At 50.4% G+C, this 19,948-nt stretch overlaps 1 protein-coding gene across 1 annotated transcript; it reads left to right on the top strand.

Moving 5' to 3' along the window:
* The first annotated feature begins 2,916 nt into the window (after nt 1–2,916).
* On the top strand, nt 2,917–17,905 carry ORAI1 (ORAI calcium release-activated calcium modulator 1). Its single transcript, XM_040250729.1, has 2 exons — nt 2,917–3,429; nt 16,871–17,905. Exons 1-2 carry the CDS (start codon nt 3,121–3,123, stop codon nt 17,474–17,476), a joined length of 915 nt encoding a protein of 304 aa, XP_040106663.1. The 5' UTR covers nt 2,917–3,120; the 3' UTR covers nt 17,477–17,905.
* Nucleotides 17,906–19,948: the final 2,043 nt, after the last annotated feature.

Raw genomic sequence — 19,948 nt, 5'->3', positions numbered from 1 at the left:
TTCCCCTTCTCTTGCCTTCAATCTTTCCCAGCATCAGGGTCTTTTCTAATGAGTCAGTTCTTCACATCAGGTGGCCAAAATATTGGAGTTTCAGCTTCAGCATCAGTCCTTCCAATGAATATTCAGGACTGATTTCCTTTAGGACGAACTGGTTGGATCTCCTTGCTGTCCAAGGGATTCTCAAGAGTCTTCTCCAACACCACAGTTCAAAAGCATCGATTCTTAAGTGCTCAGCTTTCGTTATAGTTCAACTCTCACATCCATACACGACTACTGGAAAAACCATAGCTTTGACTAGACAGACCTTTGTTGGCAAAGTAATGTCTCTGCTTTTTAATATGCTGCCTAGGTTGGTCATAGCTTTTCTTCCAAGGAGCAATCATCTTTTAATTTCATGGCTGCAATCACCATCTGCAGTGATTTTGGAGCCCAAGAAAATAAAGTCTCTCACTGTTTCCCCATCTCTCATTGTTTCATTGTTTCATCTCTCATTGTTTCCCCATCTATTTGCCTTGCAGTGATGGGACTAGACGCCATGATCTTCGTTTTCTGACTGTTGAGTTTTAAGCCAACTTTTTCACTCTCCTCTTTCACTTTCATCAAGAGGCTTTTTAGTTCTTCACTTTCTGCCATAAGGGTGGTGTCATCTGCATATCTGAGGTTATTGATATTTCTCCCGGCAGTCTTGATTCCAGCTTGTGCTTCATCCAGTCCAACATTTTTCATGATGTACTCTGCATATAAGTTAAATAAGCAGGGTGACAATACACAGCCTTGACGTACTCCTTCCCCAATTTGGAACCAGTACCCACCTGCCAATGCAGGAGACACAAGAGATGCAGGTTCGATCCCTGAGTTGGGAAGATCCCTGGAGGAGGGCATGGCAACCCACTCCAGTATTCTTGCCTAGAAAATTTCATGGACAGAGGACTCTATAATCCATGGTGTCACAAAGAGTCAGATACAACTGAGCAACTGAGCACACTCATTTGTTGAGGGGCGGGTTGGGGGGCACAAACAGGTCAGAACATAAATACACTAGGTGATTTCAGATACTGTAGTGATCACAACTATCAGGGAAATAAAACAGGGTGAGGTGACATAACATGAAATGGGGCCTACTTTAGAAAAGGAAGGTCCCTCTTTGGAGGTGATATTGAGCTGAGACACAGATGGTAAGTGAAAGAAGTGACAAGTACAAAGGCCAGCAAAGAAACAAGCCCAGTGGGATGAGATTTCAAATTCCAAGTTCCCTGGTCTTCATAAAAAACAGAGAAAGGTCTCTGGAAGAATTCCAGAGGCTTTTGGGAGGGGGCCTTCAGGTCTATCCCATAATGTGGGTGAGTGGAGGGCTGCCCTCTAGTGGTGACAAGAGTTAAATTTCACATAGCTGACCTGGAATGCTGCATGCTTGTGACTTGACTCTGGGATAATTATAAGTTTCACTCATTCTTGTCTCTCCCACACTTATTCATTCAACAGATATTTACTGAGCACTGTGCCAAGCAACCCTCTAGATGCTAGAGTTGTGAAACCAACAGAGACGGTCCCTGCCCTCCTGGAGCCTGATACCCTAGGGAACAGTTCTTACCTCAGTATTCTAGCCCCACTTCACCTCTCCCCTCTATTATTCTGTAGCTAAATTGGCCTCCTAATATTCCAACAGGGAGATATTGTTGCTTCAGAGTCTTTGTTATCTGCTATTCCCTTCTGCCCCAGGAAAGCAGGTCCCTGCTTCTTTGCATTGCTGGTTCAGGTCTCAGCTCAAAAGTGACCAAGTCAGAAAAATGTGAACTTACTTTGTTCGGTGACTGCCTATTCTCTTCACTAATATATAAGATTCCATGAAAGTTACTATTTTCTTGGAATCCCTCAGCCTAATGCTTAATAGGTGCACAGTAAACTTACTGAAGGGGCTTATTATCCTGTACCCCAGCTTGTTTCAGAGGATAGTGAACTGTAAGTGAACGAATGGGACAAAACATACCACAAATCTCAGCCCTAAAAAAAAAAAAATGCCGTTGCACACTACCTGTGTCCCCTTTGTCTGCTTTATCTTTCTTTTCTTTTGATCTGCTTTATTTTTCTATACACTTATCATCTTCTAAACTATTACAACTTACTCCTTGGTGTTTGCGTGTCCTTGCTACTAGACTAGAATGTAAGCTTCACGAAGGCAGAGGATTTTGTCCATTTGATTCACCACCCGACCCTCAGTGCCCAGAACAGTGATAGCACCCAGGAGGCGCTCACTTCGGCCACTTGATGCGAAGAACGGACTCATCTGAAAAGACCCTGATGCTGGGAAGGATTAAAGGCTGGAGGATCCTCGAAGGGAACAGCGGATGAGATGGTTGGATGGCATCACCGACTCAATGGACATGAGTAAACTCCGGGAGTTGGTGATGGAGAGGGCTGGCGCGCTGTAGTCCATGGGGTCGCAAAGAGTCGGACACGACTGAGCGACTGAACTGAACTGAACTGAGGCGCTCAATACACAGAATGAATGAACTCTGTCTACATCACAGTCTGCTGTTTCCTGCAGATCCTAAGTCACCTTATTCCAAGGAGGAAACAGGCTTCAGGAGGCGACCAGAGGTGAATTCAGGTGGCCCGACCCAGGAGTCCGAGCTCTGGGAGAAGGGCCATAAGAGCAGCTGCGGAGATGGGAGGCGCAGGCAGCAGGAACAGAGAGAGGCCTGGGGGCTGAAGCGCTTCCAGGAAGAGGCGCGGGCGCTGAAGGCGCCTGGCCAGGGACTGTAGGCGGTACCGTCCGAAGAGACGAATCACATGACTTACACTGACCACGCCCACCTTCGATGGGCGGGGCGCATGCAAATTATCCCAGGCGGCGGCCAATCGTGTCGTTCGCTGAGGGTCCGGGCCCGGGGATCCGGGACGCTTGCTTGACCCCGGGCTTTTGCAAGGTACCGGGGGCCTGTAACTTTGTGCTGTAGTAGCTTCTTCGAGCTATTTGCTTTTGGCCGCCAGCCGGCTGAGGCCGGACCCGCGCTGGGGCCAGGCGGCGGCTTCCTCAAGCGGAGGCGGAGGTGCGGCGCGGGGTGGGGGCCACTGCCCTAGCAGGCGCCCGGGCCGGCCCGCGCCTTTGCAGCGTGCTCCATGCATCCGGAGCCCGCCCCGCCCCCGAGCAGCAACAGCCCCGAGCTTCCCCTCAGCGGCGGCAACAGCACCAGCGGCAGCCGCCGGAGCCGCCGCCGCAGCGGGGACGGGGAGCCCCCGGGGTCGCCGCCGCCGCCGCCGCCGCCGCCCGCCGTCACCTACCCGGACTGGATCGGCCAAAGTTACTCCGAGGTGATGAGCCTCAACGAGCACTCGATGCAGGCGCTGTCCTGGCGCAAACTCTACTTGAGCCGCGCCAAGCTCAAAGCCTCCAGCCGGACTTCGGCTCTGCTCTCCGGCTTCGCCATGGTGAGCTCTGGCCGCCCTGCCCTGCCCCCTCTCAGGTCCTGGCCGCTGCCTCCCACAGCCCCGACGGGGCGCACAGGGGAGCTGGCTGGGAGGGCTAGATGGTCTGAGGGTGAAGGGAAGAGCTGGGAGAAAGCTGTCGTGGACGCTGGGAGGGCCGGAGGTGCTGGACATGAGAGGCGGACAACAAGTGACACCCGAAGTGGGAGGTTGGGTATCATACAAATGTCCAGGGTTGGGGGGCTCAGATGGGCAAGCTTGATGCCGCGAGAAGAGAGAAACAGCAGGATGCTCGACGTAGATGTAAGAAGAGTCCCAGGCATGTTGAAGTGGAAAGGAAACTGACATAAGTAGTCTGATCTCTTTGGGAGCAGGTGTCAGAAGGTTGGGAGGAGAAGGACCCCTGAGCCATCTCCCTAGTGCCCCCACACTTGAGGCCAGAAGGAATTGGCCAGCTTCCTTTATTATCTAGTAGAGGGGATTTCCTGATACCCTTTCTCCTGTTGTATTTTCCGAGGGCCTCAGCCTCGGGGTTTGACAACCACTCCCCACCCTCAGTTTCTGCTCCAGAAACTTGCCACTGAGTCACTGGGTGTGGGGGAGGAGGGTGGGACATGTTCCCGTTGAATGGGCTCTTTTTCGATGTTGGGGGTAATTAGTTTCCCCCCTCCGCCCCCACCCCCACCCCCACCCCCTTGTGTGCTGGGTTGGAGTGAGAACCAGCCTCTGGCGGGTGGAGTAGGGGAGGCTGCAGGTTGGACTGAGAAGTGGCTCTGAGGATGCCTTCAGGCTGGGAATCCTGGAGGCTCCCAGGACAGCTATAGAATAAGTCCTGACCTCAGCCTGCATGGATGGGGTCTGCCCCCCTCCCCCAAGGTTTTTAGCCCAGAGCACTCTTGCCTCACTGGTGAGTGAGCTAAGCTCTTGACCTTGGGGGAGGGAGTGGCTGCACCCTTTGCGTTTTCTTGGGAAGGGAGTGTGTCTGGGACTCTCCCTGGGCTCCACAAAGTCGTGGGTGATGCAAGGAGTGAGAACCTTTTAGAAGCTCTAAGCAGGCCTAGAGCACCCGGGGCCATAATGGCAAGACCAGCTGTCTGAGGTAGGGGACACGCTTTCCTGAGTCTGCCCTGGCTGCCTGTGCAACCTCGGACAAATCCCTCTGTGGGCCTTGATTAATTCCTCAATTGATGAATGAAGGCTGCTTCTCAGGAGTTTCTCTGACTTTAAGCATTTAATCGAGGACTTCCCTGGTGGTCCAGTGGCTAAGACTCCACTCTCCCAATGCAGGGGGCCCAGGTTTGATCCCTGGTCAGGGATCCCACATGCTGCAACTAAGAGTTCATGTGCCACAACTAAGATGTGGCGCAGCCAAATAAATAATTTTTTCTTTGAAAAAATTTAATCAAGGAAGCCTTTGAGAGGGAAGAATAGAATGTGTGTGTTTGTAAGAAGTGTCACTCTAGTTTTTAGTTTAGGTCTATAGGAAAGGATTCTGTTCCATCAGCCCCAAATTCTAGGAACAGCTGACACTTAGCCAAGCACCCACCAGGTGCTTTGCACAGTGTAGATGCCCTAACTGACGCACTAAGTCCTCCACTGCGCTTGGAGGTAATTTTGGTGTGGGACCTTCCCAAGGCCACACAGCTCTCTTGCTGGAGCAGGATTTGAACCCAGGTTGGCTGGTATGCAGAACTCTCTTGGACACTTATGCAAGCTGTGGTGTATGGAGCTCTGAGCCCCGTCCTGCCAGGGACCTCTTAGGACCAGGCCTTGTAGGGAATGAGAAATAGAGCAGAAAAACTTCTCTTGAGCAAAATAAAATGTTACAGTTAGGGGGAAGGGAGTGACAACAGCGGCTGTCAGCTCTTCACAGCAGTGAATTGTTTCAGATGGTGGGGTGCCTGTTCCCGTTTCTCTTGGGGTGGTAAATCCATAGCTGCCCAGGCCCCTTCCCATGTCAGGAGCAGTGAGGAGGCAACGGGTGAAGCTTTTCTGCCTTCTTGAGTCGTCTCTTAGAAGCCGGGCCTTCTGATCAGATGTCACCTCCCTCTTCCTCTTGCTAAAAACAGTGTGGGGAAGTCAGGCTGCAGGGGCGGCCGGCGGCACTTGGTGGGCCTTGACTCAACCAGACTGTCTCTTGGGGACCTTTATGCTACCCAGTTGGGGTGGAGAAGGTTTCCTGGCTCCAGCGATGAAATCCCCCAAGTTCTGCCAGCAGGGAAGGCTGAATCCTGTGCCCACTTCCTTTCTGGGAAGGCACTTAACGAGAGAGTATCTGCATCTGCCCTGAGCCTGCAAACAAGGGGGAGAGATGGGATTAGGGTGGAGAGAAGGGCTCAAGAGGGCAGGTCCGCCTGCACCCTGCCCCCCACCACAGGCACTCAGCCTTGTGAATGAGCCTCAGAGAGAAAGGGGTGCCATGCAGACAGGTGCTGTGGAAACGGAGTGAACAGGTTTCCTGGACTACTCTCCCTTGGCCTGTGAGTCAGCACAACCAACTTCCTGCCCCCAGAGGGCTTCCTTCTGAGAGACTGGGAAACCCAGAAGAAGCGATATGATGTGACCTTTGATTTCCAAGGGGTAGAGAGTTGGTGAGGTTGCCAGACTCAGCTGCACACAAGGTGAAATTGAGGGAAGGTCTCCCAGGAGCCTGGAGGGCATGGAGAGACTCCCCTTTCCTGGGCGGAAAGGCCTGGACAGCTGCCCTGATGTGCTGGGGGGATAGGCAATGGGACCTCAGGCAAGTGCCTTTACTCTTTGGGGGCAGTTTTCTCGTGTGTGCAAAGGAAACACATATTCTGCTCCTCCATGGACTTGCATGAAGAGTCATTACAAGGTTGACTTGGACCCACAAAGGGTTGAGGAATTGTCAGGATCTGATGATGGACCCTTAGGTGGGCCCTCTCTGGTCTACAGACAAGCATCCCACTCCTGATGGAGCTTCTGGAAATAGCACACCTTGTCTGGGTTCAGCATCCAGACTCTAGAACCAAGGGCCCAGGGATGTAGCAGAGGATCAGCAGCCTGCAGGTGCTCCTTGAGCTTAGGGTGCTGTGATTCAGGCCACCCCTGCCTCAGTTTACCTCTCAGCAAGAGGCAGCCAGCCTCGGCCTGACCCTGTCCCCTGGGGGCTATGGCAAGTGCACATGCGTGCACACAACAGTCTTGGTTTCCTGGGGAGGGCAGCCTGTAATGTTAGCCTAAGCAGAAGATAATTGGGAAGGTCAGCCTGTTGCCATAAACAAAATGCTTTCCATGACCTGGGATCAATTATTTTTGGATTATCTGCCTCCTCAAGTTCTCTGCTTGCCAGCACCCTTTTGTTCCCAGGTTCCAGAGCAGGCTCAGAAGCAGCTTGGCATTTCTCTGAAAATGAGTTGGAAGGAAGGGCTCAAATCATAAGATGTTATTGAGCCTCTGTGACATGTTGGGAGTTCAGGGGGCATGGAGATGAGTAAGAAATTAGTATTACTCCTCATGGTGCTAAGTACTAGTGGTAAATATTACCACTGTTGATTGGGATCTTGGAATAGGTTGACACCTGCTAAGTACTCTCCTTGAACCATGTCTTGTGAGCTTCAGAATGGGAAGTGAGGGTAAGTGCCCAGTGAATGACTTGTCTGAGGTTACCTGGCTGGGAAGCTTCTAGGCCCTGTAACTGCGGCGTAGCCCCACTGCTGCGGGAGAGGAAGCACCAGAGAGAATGATGGAAGGACTGAGTTGGGAGGCTCAAGTATTGTAGAGTGAAATAAAGGACAGAGACCCTGGAGCCAGACTGCTTGAGTGGGATCCAGATCCCCGCTCTGCCACTTAGAACTGTGCTGCTTAGAGATGCTGGGGAAGTTGCTTAATGTCTCCGGGCCTCAGTTTCCTCAACTGTGAAATGGAAGTAATAGCAATAAGCAACCTCAATGGGTCAGTGTAATGGTTCATTTGTATCTGCAAAGCACTTAAAATAAGCGTGGTCCAGGTGTGACAGAAACTCGCTCACCCTTGTTCCCATAATGTTGAGACTACTTTTTTTTTGGCCAAGCAGTATGCAGGATCCTAGTTTCCTGACCAGGGATTGAACTGCAGGCCCACGGCATTGAAACTGCTAGGAAATTCCTGAGACTGCTTTTATGAGCGTTAACTGGTTTAGAAGAATGTGATTCCAGCTAAGCCTTAAGGGTGGTAGAGTAGAGCTGAGAAAGAACCCTCTATCAGAGGAGGCATCAGGAGCAAAGTTACAAGGATGAGAAATGATAAGGTCTTGGGGAAGGAAAGGCAGAGAGTCTGGTGTGGCTGGAGTTGAAGCCATGTCCGGGGATAGTAGAGGAAGGTGAATCTTTCCAGACTAGACAGTGCAAGGCCTTCTGATATAGGCAGTGGGGCGCCAGGGAAGACTTTGGAGCAAAAGAGTTCCATGATGAATTTTTTAAATATGTTTATTCATTTATTTATTTTTGGCTGAGTTGGGTCTTAGTTGCAGTACACCATGTGGGTACTGCATTAAACCCAAGTCTCCTGCCATTGGAAGGCCGATTCTTAACTGCTAGACCACCAGGGAAGTCCCTTGATGAATTCTTGAATAATGTTGATGTTACTGTTTACTGAACACCAGGCATGAGCCTGGACCATTTTTTTTTCCATTTATTATTTAATCCTCAGAACAGTCCTTAAGGGTATGCACTGTAGATGAGGAAACTAAAAGGCTCACAGAGGTTGCGATCATCCAGCTAGTAGATTTCAAGCCATGGTCTGTCTGACTTGGAGCCTTTTCCACTCAATCACCCTCTCGCCACGTTCCATGTAGCTGGCTGAAAACTGGGTCTTCGAAATCTTACAGATGGATCCTTCTGTACGCTGAGTCGGTATAAATGGAATTTTGTTAAATGCCCCAAGGGAAAGGCACTCCCTGCCTAGCTGAGAAGCCTTTTGGAAAACTTCACAAGTGCCTGTGCACGTGTCTGGGGTTTTCAGCCAGGGTCTGTGTTGAGCTCTGCTGGTTTCTGGGTCCAGGGCTGGTGAAGGAGAGTTCTAGGGTTTCCCAAGGTGACACTGTGGTAATCAGTGTTGGGAAGGAGTTCCCTTGGAGAAATAAAACTGTGACAGTTTATGGGGTGTCCTTGGTGGTTAAGACTCCACCCTTCTACTGCAGGGGATGCAGGTTCGATCCCTGGCCAGGGAACTAAGGTCCAACATGCCACGTTCAGTTTAATCGCTCAGTCATATCCGACTCTTTGTGACCCTATGGACTGCAGCACGCCAGGCTTCCCTGTCCATCACCAGCTCCTGGAGCTTACTCAAACTCATGTCTGTCAAGTCAGTGATGCCATCCAACCATCTCATCCTCTGTCGTCCCCTTCTCCTCCCGCCTTCAGTCTTTCCCAGCATCAGGGTCTTTTCCAGTGAGTCAGCTCTTCACATCAGGTGGCCAAAATATTGGAGTTTCAGCTTCAGCATCAGTCCTTCCAATGAATATTCAGGACTGATTTCCTTTAGAATGGACTGGTTGGATCTCCTTGCAGTCCAAGGACATAGTGCTGCCAATAAATTAATTAATTAATAATATTAATAAAAACTGTGACAGTTTGCACTTTTTAAATTTCTTGGCCAGGCTGTGCAGCATGGGGGATCTTAGTCCCCCAGTCTGGGATTGAACCCATGTCCCCTGCAGTGGAAGCACAGAGGCTTACCCACTGGACCACCAGGGAAGCCCTAAAACTTCTGAGAAAATTTAAACAAGAGCAAGTTTCTCTCTGGTGGAACTTCCTCTCAGGGGGCCTTTAACATGCTTCCCAGAAGGGAATGCCCCAAACTGATAGAACCACAAACTCTTCAGAGGAGAATCCTCTGGCACCGTGGTTTGACATTCCTTTTTAGGAGCATTGATCTAACCCAAAATGGGCCATCTTTTTCTGTGAAGTAAATGTTTTCAGCTTTGCTGGCCACACAGTCTCAGTGGTAACTACAGGTTTCCCCCCCACTTTTCACAAGTTCACTTTCCACCTCCTCGATTTTACAGAAGACCTGCATTTGTACCTGTTTTCACTAGCCTGAAAGAAACCCAAAGAGAATTTTTACTTTTACCAAAAAATGGTGAAAGTTGAAAATAGCATGCAGCATTTGGTTTGCAGCTAGCAGTTATAGAGGCAGCATGCGCCCTGAGGGGTAAGACTGATAACCACCAAGCTCCTTTCCCAGGAATCACACTCAGCATCTCGGCATCAAGCTGTCAGAGCTCTGAGCTGTGTCTGTGAGCATCAGTGCTTTAATCTCAGTTTATTTGTGCATATGTTAGGAAAACATTTCCTAAGGTAATTGCTCCGTCCCTTTAGGCCATTTCAGCTCGTGAATGGTTTCAGAGATACATTACGGGGGAAACCTGTCCTCAGTTCTGTTCCAGCTTGAAAGCAGTCACTGACCTTAGGCGAGTGAGTGGGCGTGGCTATGTGCTAATAGAACTTCCTTTGCAGAAAGTACATTGCAGGCCAGTTTGGCGACCCCTGGTCTAGGTGATGGTCTCCAACAACACTTTGAGTGCACACCTCACTCAAAATATTGTCAACATTAGACTTAGTATTCATACATAGATATATGGTAATGTATGATATGAGTTGTTAGTAAAGCGTGAGTATTAAAAGGTACATAGGCGATCCAGTGGTTAAGACCCTGTGCTTCCACTGCAGGAGTTGCGGGTTTGAGCCCTGGTTGGGGAGCTAAGATCCCTCAAGTCACACAGCATGGCCAAAAAATAAAAATTAAAAAAATAAATGAATTATTTTAAGGTACATAGGAACTGCCCTGGTGGTCCAGTGGTTAGGACTCAGCACTTTCACTGCCAGGGCCCAGGTTCAATCCCTGGTTGGGGAACTAAAGTAAGTAAAGACAATATTGAAAAGTTTAAAGGATGAGCTAAAAAAGGAATGTCATGAGAGTTCTCCTATGGTCTTCTGGTTTCCAGTGGATCACATAGGATTGTCTTCAGGCACTTTAGAGACCCTGGGTCAATTCAGACCTTCATTTATTCCTTTAACATTCATTTCCTGAGGCCCCTGGAGGGACAAGGGAAGTGTGAGGAAGCTAGAGAAGCAGGAAAGTAGAGTGGAGGAAACTGGACATGTCGTTACATCTTCAGAACGTGTTTGGCAAGTGCAGTGATGGAGGAGCGTTGCTTATCACCATGGGAAAATACCTGCCTACACCTTCAGTGCCTGTCATCCGCCCTGAGGCAGGGATTCTTCCTTCTGTCTTCCTGCTTTCTTTGTCTCCAGCAGAGCCACAAGATCCTCCAGGCACATAGTCAGTTCTCAGAAAAACTTAGAGAAAAAAGTTCTCAGTAAGTTCGAAAGGGCAGTTCCCTGGCAGTCCAGTCGTTAGGACTTGGCCCTTGCACTACTCAGGGTGCAGGTTCGATCCCCGATCAGTGAACGGAGGTCCCATAACCCTCACAGCACCACCAAAGGAAAAAAAAAATTGTCTGTGATTGAATGAATGGCCCCATCCTCACTTGGAGCGCCCTGGAACAGAGGTGACTTGAGAGATAGAGACCGGAGGTGCTCAAAATTAGCCAGATGAACACGAAGACTAGGCCTGTTCTCTGCTCCCTCCTGCAGCTTCAGCCTGTTAGTGACTCGCAAGAAGTGAGTCGCAACCAGCATTTTAATTTTTATTGGAAGAAGAGTGGAATGAAATAGAAAGCAGCCGCAAGTGTCACGTGTTGTAAGAGTAGACTGGATTAGCATGCTTTAAAGATAATTATTGTTTGGGGAAACTTGTTTCTGTTATAAGTGGGTATGTGTCTATTTATGGAAACCTTTGGAATACTGCGCTGTAGTGGTCAGAAAAGTTTGTAAACTCCTAGAGGAGCCCTCAATCCTCTCTTAATAGATGGTTTGTATCTGAGGTGGGGGCCGCATGCTCAGACGGCCCTGGGTGACCCAGGGTGACTGTGGCTTGGCGGCCCGAGTGATCAGGAGAAGCGCAGGCTGGGGAAGGCAGAGTTATGTCTCCCAGCTGTTGGGCGCCCGGGTCGAGCCAGGCATGGGAGGGCTGCCTCCGAGGGTCCCAGCCTTCTAGGTGCCAGGTGGCAGGGGGTCTCCAGGGAGCCCAGCAGGAGTGAGGAGAGGTGGTTGGCATCTGGGTGTGGTGGGCAGACACCTGGCAAAGCCAGCCAGGCCCTACCCTTCTTGGGATCACAGGCGCCTCTTAGCCCATGGGTGAGGTTTGATGTCCCAGTGGGGGGTGGGGGAGGGAGGCATTGGAGGTCCACGGACCAGGGTGACGTGGGGCTGGTGGTCCCTCACCCTTTAGAACCCATGTGTCCAGGTTTAAGCAGGGCCGTGGCTGGCTGGGAGCTGTTTATTTTGGGTTAACGGCCCAGCACTCTGGCTATATTTACCTTGCGAAGCTGCTTGCAATCTGATCTGATCTGATCTCTCTGGGACTCAGCTGGGGCCCTGGGAGTCGCCTGCCAGATTCCACGAGGCCCTCCTGGCTTTACCCTCCCTACTCTTGGGGAGATTTCCCAAGTGGGACACATTCTGAAAAAAGCAGTCGTTTTTCTGCTTGTGAACAGTTCTCATCAGGAGACCTGATCTGTCAGCCATTCCTTCCCACAGTGCCAGGACATGGAGCTTGGTCCCCCAGGTGGGGACAGTACCTAGAGCCAACTAGTGTGGTCAAGTTCCAGGAACTGTAGGGCCCAGCACAGTTGATGGGGCTTCTTCTGGAGCCCATCCTCCTACTTGAAGGAGCTCGGTTCACACGCTGAGCTGCCCAGCCTACCTAACCCCCTCCTCCCAGCTTAGGACCTCAGGGGAAGTTCTAGAGTCCCCTGGCCAGGTGTGTCCCAGCAGCTGCAGTGTTCTGGCTCTGGGGCGTGACAGATGGTTCGGCAGCAGTGCTTCCTGTCCCGCTGCGGTGGTCAGCTGTGCTTTGGGGCACACAGTCTCCTTCTACCCGGGGTTTCTAGCAGGGACAGCCTTAGAAAGAGGCAGACTGGGTCCAGAGTGGGGCGTCTGAGCCCCTCCCCCTCCCTAGGGGACAGAACGTGGGGTCAGCTCTCACCAGCCTCAGCTGAGGGCGTCCAGGAGCTATTCGTCTTCCACTTTAAGCCCTGTGTTTTTCTTTTTAACTGAGATTTATTGAGCACCTTCTGTGGGCTGGCCCTTTGTTAAAAACATGTCAAGACCTCATTTAATCTCCTTGGTGATTGTCTTTGTCTGTCTGGGCTGCTAAAACAGAATACCACAGCCCGGGTGGCTTATAAACAACAGATATTTATTTCTCACCGTTCAGGAGGCTAGAAGTCTAAGATCAAGGTGCCAACAAATGCAGCATCTGGTAAGGGGCTGACTTGCTAGTTCACAGACACTGTCTTACTACTTGCTGTGTTCTCACAGGGCAAGAGTGGTGAGGGGGTCTCTGGGGGTTCTCTTTTATAAGGGTGCTAATCCTATTGCAAGGGCGCCACCCTCATGACCTAATCACCCCAAAGGCCCTACCTCCTAACACCATCACCTTGGGGGTTAGGATTTCAAATATGTATTTAGAGTGTTCACAGACATTCAGTCTGTAGTAGCAGGTGTGAGGAAAATGCTGTTAACCCCTTTGCACACAGGCTTTAGAGCTAAGTAGACTGAAGTATAGGTCCTCCACTCAACAGCAGAATAACGCTTGGGACTGCTGACTTCACCTCTCTGAGCTTCAGTTACCTCATTTGTGGAAACGTAATAATAGTGTTGCTAATAATCATTGATGGGCTTCCCAGGTGACTCAGTGGTAAAGAATCTGCCTGGCAGTGCAGGAGACACAGGAGACGTGAGTTCAGTCCCTGGGTCGGGAAGATTCCCCAGAGGAGGAAATGGCACCCCACTCCAGCATTCTTGCCTGGGAAATCCCATGGACAGAGGAGCCTGGCAGGCTACAGTCCATGGGGTCGCGGAGTCGGTCACGACTGAGTGACTAACACACACACACACACACATACACACACACAGCCGATTAACAATGTTGTGATAGTTTCAGGTGTATAGCGGAGTGACTCCGCCATACATTACATATATCCATCACTGACGCTTTATTTAAGTGTAATATAGATGTATATGTGCATGCCAGGTCTTATGCTAAGGGCTTTATTCATTAATCTGTTTGAATCCTTGTAACAACCCCTGTGGCATTGAGAGCTTACCAGTGGAGGAGGCAGTTTACTCTTAATGGCTCTCTAGAGGTAGAGATACCAGGTTTAAGGGAACAGATTGGTTACTGTATATGTTGGCCTGTTCCCCCTCCCCTCCCTTCCGCATATCGGCACCCAGCTCTGGGCCCCATGTACCTGATGGGTCTGGACACTTCCGGTGAGTGAAACAATAGCCCGTGGGCCTAGAGCAGCCGAGCAGCTGGCTCTCCTGCTCGTCCTTTCCCCAGTTTCAGCTTCCGGGGCAGCAGGCCAAAACAGGAAGAGGAAGTGCCAGGGGTGGGGAGGAGGCAGGAGGTATGCCCTGCTGGAGGTGCCCCCCCTTTTCCAGCATGGTCAGGCCTGAGGACAGAAACCAGGGAGCCCGGGGTACAACCCTTAACCCACCGTGCCCTGATGCCCTAAGTGCTAAGAAATCTCAGCATTGGCCTTAGGCCACCAGTGATCCTAAAAATGGCCCAAATCCTCATGGCGCACTGCCCCAGATTTATGTGAACTTAAAACATTTTACAAACTCCTGGGCTGAGAAGTTTATACAACCATCAATTGTGGGAATTCCAAGACAAAAGTCTGCGAATCCTGTTGAAATTGTCTGAAAAGCCCTATGACTATATATACCTGGGTGTCTTAAGAAATATCCAGTATTTTCACCAGATTCTCAAAGTATCTGACCCCAAATCACCTCTAGATGGTGACTTTAATCTTGCCACATCCCCTCTTTTGTCAGAGACAAAGGGAAGAGTCTTGACCAAGGTCACCCAGGGGGAAGCAGTGGTGATTCTGGAGCCAAAACTCTAGTTTGCCAATTTGGCTTTAGTGTCCTCAGCTCAGGTTGGGGGATAGAAACCCAGCCCAGGCAGGGGGGTTTCACATAGAGATGCTGGGATTAGGAGTGAAGTTTTTTAACTGAATTACAACAATACTAATAAAACTCCTTTTATTGAGGGTTTACTCTAGGCCAGGCACTAAGGATTTGAAGTGAAGTGAAAGTCATGCAATCAGTTTGACTCTTTGAGACCCCATGGACTATTCAGTCCATGGAGTTCTCCAGGCCAGAATACTGGAGTGGGTAGCCTTTCCCTCTTCCAGGGGATCTTCCCAACCCAGGGGTCGAACCCAGATCTCCTACATTGCAGGCAAATTCTTTACCAGCTGAGTCACAGGGAACCCCAAGAATACTGGAGTGGGTAGCCTATCCCTTTTTCAGCAGATCTTCCCAAACCAGGAGACCCTGGTTTGATTGCAGGCAGATTCTTTACCAATTGAGCTGTCAGGGAAGCCCAAGGATTTGATGTGGGATTAATTCAGTCCTCACAACTTTCTGAGTTATGTACTAGTATTCTGTTTTTTTTTTTTTTTTTTTTTTTAATATTTGTTTGTTTGGCTGCACTGGGTCTTAGTTGTGGTGCTCAAGATCTTCAGTCTTCATTGCAACACATGGAATCTTTAGTAGCAGCATGCAGACTGTTGGCATGTGGCACTCGGAATCTAGTTTCCCGATCAGGGATCAAACCCAGTGCCCCTGCGTTGGGAGCATGGAGTCTTAGCCACTGGAACACCGGGGAAGTCCCTGGGTTTTTGGTAGTTCAGCCATGCTATGCAGCGTGCAGGATCTTTGTTCCCTGACCAGGGATCAAACCTTGACAGTGAAATTGCTGAGTCCTAACCCTGGAGTGCCAGGGAATTGCCCCTATAGTCCCCCCCCCCTTTTTTTTTCCCCCACAGATGAGGAAACTCAGGCTCAGAAAGTTGAAGGAACTTGCCAGAGTCACACAGCCTAATAAAGGGCAGAGGAGTCAGGGCTGGAAGCAGGCAGCCTGGCTCCAGAGCCCATGCTCCTAACTACTGCCCCACATTGCCTTTCCAGGCCTCAGAAGGCTGAGGAGGTACAAGAAATGAAAGCAGACAGGGCCAGGTATTACAGACAAGAAAGCTGGAAGGAAAGAGCCCATTCCCTCCCCAGGAGTAAGGAGGGATCAGGGCAGGTATGGAGCTTGTGGGTACATTTTAGCCTCAGACCTCCCCCTTCTGAGCCTGGCACATACACAGCAAACCCTTTATAAAGGGTCATTCTCCTTAATGGTATTGCCATTGGCACTTGCGCCCCAGTCTCTGGCCTCGGCAGGCAGCCCCTGGCGGTGTGCCCACCACCCGCTTCTCCCAGCCCAGGTCTGATGAGCTGGCTTCTTTACATGGGGGTGATTTGCAAGGCCCAGGTAAGAGGAGGTAGGTGGCGGGGCCTGGAGCATGCCCCTGGTAACCCCAGATCCACAGGTCTCCAGGAACTGGGGAGCAGCTAGTATGTCAGCCGTGGGGCTCTGAGCACAGTTCTGGGGCCGGAGGAGGAGATGGCCCCAGGGCTTGCAGTCTACACTGCAGCACCCTGTCACAGCCCGTCTCTTCTGGGAAGCCTCTCTTGACTCCTTTGTGGTTGGTGCTCTGTGTTCTCAGAAAGGGCCTGGTATGACCTGGGAGGGCCTTCATCTCTTCACCCCACGCCTCCTCTTATGCCCAGAGCAAGGCAAGAAGAAACCTCTCCTTAGGGGTGGGAGTGTGGCTGCAATAGGGAGGATCCCTTTTTTCATTAATGTAAACTCTTTTTTTAGTCATAGTGAAATTTACATACAACTTACCATTTTAACCATTTGTGGTGACTACTATTTGGAGGGTGTTTGTCACGTACTGCAAGTGTTAGTTGCTCAGTTGTATCCATCTCTTTGGGACTCTCTGGACTATCCCCTGCCAGACTTCTCTGTCCATGAAATTCTCCAGGCAAGATACTGAAGTGGGTTGCCATTTCCTCCTCGAGGGGATCTTCCCGACTCAGGGATCAAATCCAGGTCTCCTGTGTTGCAGGCAGATTCTTTACCATCTGAGCCACCAGGGAAGCCCAGTACTAGGAACTCTCATTTAATTGTTAAAATGAGCCTATGAACTGATATGATATCCCTATTTTACAAATAAAAGTGCTGAGGCTCAGAGAGGTTCAGTGACTTTCCCAAGGATAAACAGCTCAAGAGTAGCAGAACTGGGATTCAAATCCAGGCAGCCTGGCCTCGAGCCTTTTCTCTTTATCAGTACTTTCTGCCATTTCTCAAACCTAAGTGGGTGGGTCTGTCATCCCCGTTATACAGATAACAGAAGCTGAGGCTCAGAGAGGCCTCAGAGGGACTTACCCAGGGACCAGGGCCTGATGGGAGGAGAGCCTCTGAGCCTTGACCGTCCTTGTCACTCAGCCCACCTCTCCCTGCTCCTCCCCACCAGGTAGCAATGGTGGAGGTACAACTGGACGCTGAGCACGACTACCCTCCGGGGCTGCTCATCGCCTTCAGCGCCTGCACCACGGTGCTGGTGGCTGTGCACCTGTTTGCGCTCATGATCAGCACCTGCATCCTGCCCAACATCGAGGCCGTGAGCAACGTGCACAACCTCAACTCAGTCAAGGAGTCACCTCACGAGCGCATGCACCGCCACATCGAGCTGGCCTGGGCCTTCTCCACCGTCATCGGCACGCTGCTTTTCCTGGCCGAGGTCGTGCTGCTCTGCTGGGTCAAGTTCTTGCCCCTCAAAAAGCAGCCAGGCCAGCTGCGGCCCACCAGCAAACCCCCAGCCGGCGAGGCGGCCGCCAACGTCAGCAGCACTGGTGGCATCACCCCAGGCCAGGCCGCCGCCATCGCCTCCACCACCATCATGGTCCCCTTCGGCCTGATCTTTATCGTCTTTGCCGTCCACTTCTACCGCTCACTGGTCAGCCATAAGACGGACCGACAGTTCCAGGAACTCAACGAACTGGCCGAGTTTGCCCGCCTGCAGGACCAGCTAGACCACAGAGGGGACCACCCCCTGACCCCGGGTAGCCACTATGCCTAAGCCTCCCTGGGCTGGGCATTTCAGAGCTTTGGCCTTATGCCCTTCCCCATGACTTTGTCCTGCTCCAGCCTCAAGGACAGCATATGCAGGGGGCTGGGCTTTCGTCGGGGCGGGGCGGGGGGAGGGGGCGCAGAAAGTGGAGGAAAGAGGCTTTTTTTTTTTTTTTAAGAGAAGTTACTGCACTTTGAAACTTTCCTCTAAGAGAATAAGCACTTCCTGTTCTTCCAGCTCCAGGGTCACCTCCTGCTCAGAGGCCACCACCGGGAGCCAGAGTGGGGACAAACGCTCCCTTTGTCCCTCCTCCTCCCCCGAGCAGGTACCACCTGGATGCCTCCTGTTCTTTCCGTCTTGCCCTCCCTTCCCGTTCAGCGTCAGTTGTGTGCGTGTGCGCGTGTGTGAACACAGAAATATACTCATGAGGGACACCTCCTCTTGTGTCTGTATTTGTTGGGTCTGAACTGCCTGGCGTTTCTCCCAGTGGCCCAGTCAGGTGAGCTTCTAAGCAAAAAAAAAAAAAAAAAAATTCAACATTTTGGGATATTTCCAACCTATCTGAAAAAGTTGCATGAGCAGTAACTGAAATGTCTATGTAGGCAGTTCTTATCATTCACAGTTGTTCTGTTTTATAGTTACAGGACACTGAATTAATTGAATGCTGAACCACTGCTCCTAAGAGAAAGGGGTTAGGTTCCTGCAAGCATCTGGTCACATTTTTTTTTTTTTTTTTTAGGTTTTTTGTTGTTGTTGATGATATGGACCATTTTTTCAGTCTTCACTGAATTTGTTACAGTACTGCTTCTGTTTTGGTGTTTTGGCCAGGCAGCATGTGGAATCGATCAAACCTGCACCCTCTGTGGGCATTGAAAGGCAAAGTCCTAACTACTGGACCACCAGGGAAATCGCTGCATGTTTCTTTTTAAAGACACCTTTCTTAAAATATATTTTTTAAAGATACCTTAACATTGAACTTATCACAACAGCACTGTCACTTATTTGTAACACACACGTATGTTCTCCGTAAGGCATGCCACTCTTCCTGTGCTCCGAACACCATAGACAGTGGTTCATTGCTACCCTTGGGGGTCATTTTAATAGTGAAATCAAAATATGAGGGCTTTTAAAACCCCAAAACCCTGCCCTCCCTCCGCCCCTCGCCCCTCTCTCCTCTCCAAGTGGAGGTGAGTGGTGGCCAGGGGGATGTGTCAGCAGCCCCCCGACAGGCGACCAGGCGCCACTGGGCGCATTTCTACCATGGCAATGCGCCACTGGTGACTCTGGGACGACTGGAAAGGCCTGTGGGGAAGGTGGCTCAGGGGGCCCCATCGTCCCCTCACCCCCAGTCGCTAAATAGGCTGCGAAAAGGACAGATGTTTACAGCATGAGTTGAAACTAAGGCAGAGGGTCACCTTGTTTGACCTCAGCAAGTAGACAGATTTGCAGATACCAAAACTGAATAGTGAGGATGACAGCATGTGTTTCCCTCTGAACCATATGCGTTAGTTGCAGATTTCCTTCTAAGATCTAGCACGTTCCTCTACGTAAGCACAGTTCAGTGATCAAATTCAGGAAATTTGACATTGATGTGATACTGTTATCTGATACAACGTTTTCAATTTTGCTCTTATCCCCATCCTGTCCTCTCTTGCAGTGATTTTCCCATCCAGGATCATGCGTTGCAATAAGTTGTCATGTCTCTTTGGTCGCTTTTACTACATTGCTTCTGTTTTATGTTTTGCTTTTTCGTCCCCAAGGCATGTGGGATCTTAGCTCCCCAGCCAGGTATTGAACCTGCACCCCCTGCAGTAGAAGGCGAAGTCTCAACCCCTGGACCGTCAAGAAAGTCCCTCTTTAGTCATCTTTAATTTGGAACAGCCTTTCTTTGTCCTCTTTAATAACATTTTTGAAGAGTTTAAGCCAGTGGTTTTGTAGAATGCAGCCTCCATCTAGATTCTCAGGTCTTTCCTCATTTTTATAATCAGGTTGTGCATTTTGGCAGGAATTTTATCTCCATTTTGCAGATGACAAGAAATTGTTGTCTAAAGAGGGTAATTATTGGGCAGAATTCAAACCTGGAAGTAAGTCTGGCTTGGAGCCTAGACACTCCCAGAAATCTTACATCGGCTGATTCTGGCATTGCTGAAGAAACTGGAAGACCCAGCAGTGGCATTACTGGCCTACCTTCTTGCAGAGCCACCATGAACAGGAGCTGAGTTGCAGCTCCTTCTTCCCAGGAAATGAATTTGCCACAGCCCCCACCACAATACCAGCCCAGCTTCCTATGTTACTTGTCCGGCCCATAACCCTGACATAGAAAGTGGTTTTACAAAAACAGTGCTCTGACTGAATGAAGTGAGAGTTCATGGAGGAAAGCGTGGCCTTCCTTGGGCTTCCGAGGTGACTCAGTAGGTAAAGAATCTGCAAGAGGAGGGCATGACAGCCAACTCCAGTATTTCCTGGAGAATACTACAGACA

The sequence above is a fragment of the Oryx dammah genome, unplaced genomic scaffold (genome assembly GCF_014754425.2).
Source record: "Oryx dammah isolate SB20612 unplaced genomic scaffold, SCBI_Odam_1.1 HiC_scaffold_12, whole genome shotgun sequence".
Taxonomy (NCBI): Eukaryota; Metazoa; Chordata; class Mammalia; order Artiodactyla; family Bovidae; genus Oryx; species Oryx dammah.
The sequence above is the reverse complement of the archived record's forward strand: the minus strand, read 5'-3'. Positions and strand labels throughout refer to the sequence as shown.

Bases quoted from the DNA above. Each gene is read 5' to 3' on its own strand.
- ORAI1 (XM_040250729.1), top strand. From the start codon at position 3,121: ATGCATCCGGAGCCCGCCCCGCCCCCGAGCAGCAACAGCCCCGAGCTT. The intron at 3,430-16,870 runs GTGAGCTCTGGC...CCTCCCCACCAG, and splicing joins TGCTCTCCGGCTTCGCCATG to GTAGCAATGGTGGAGGTACA.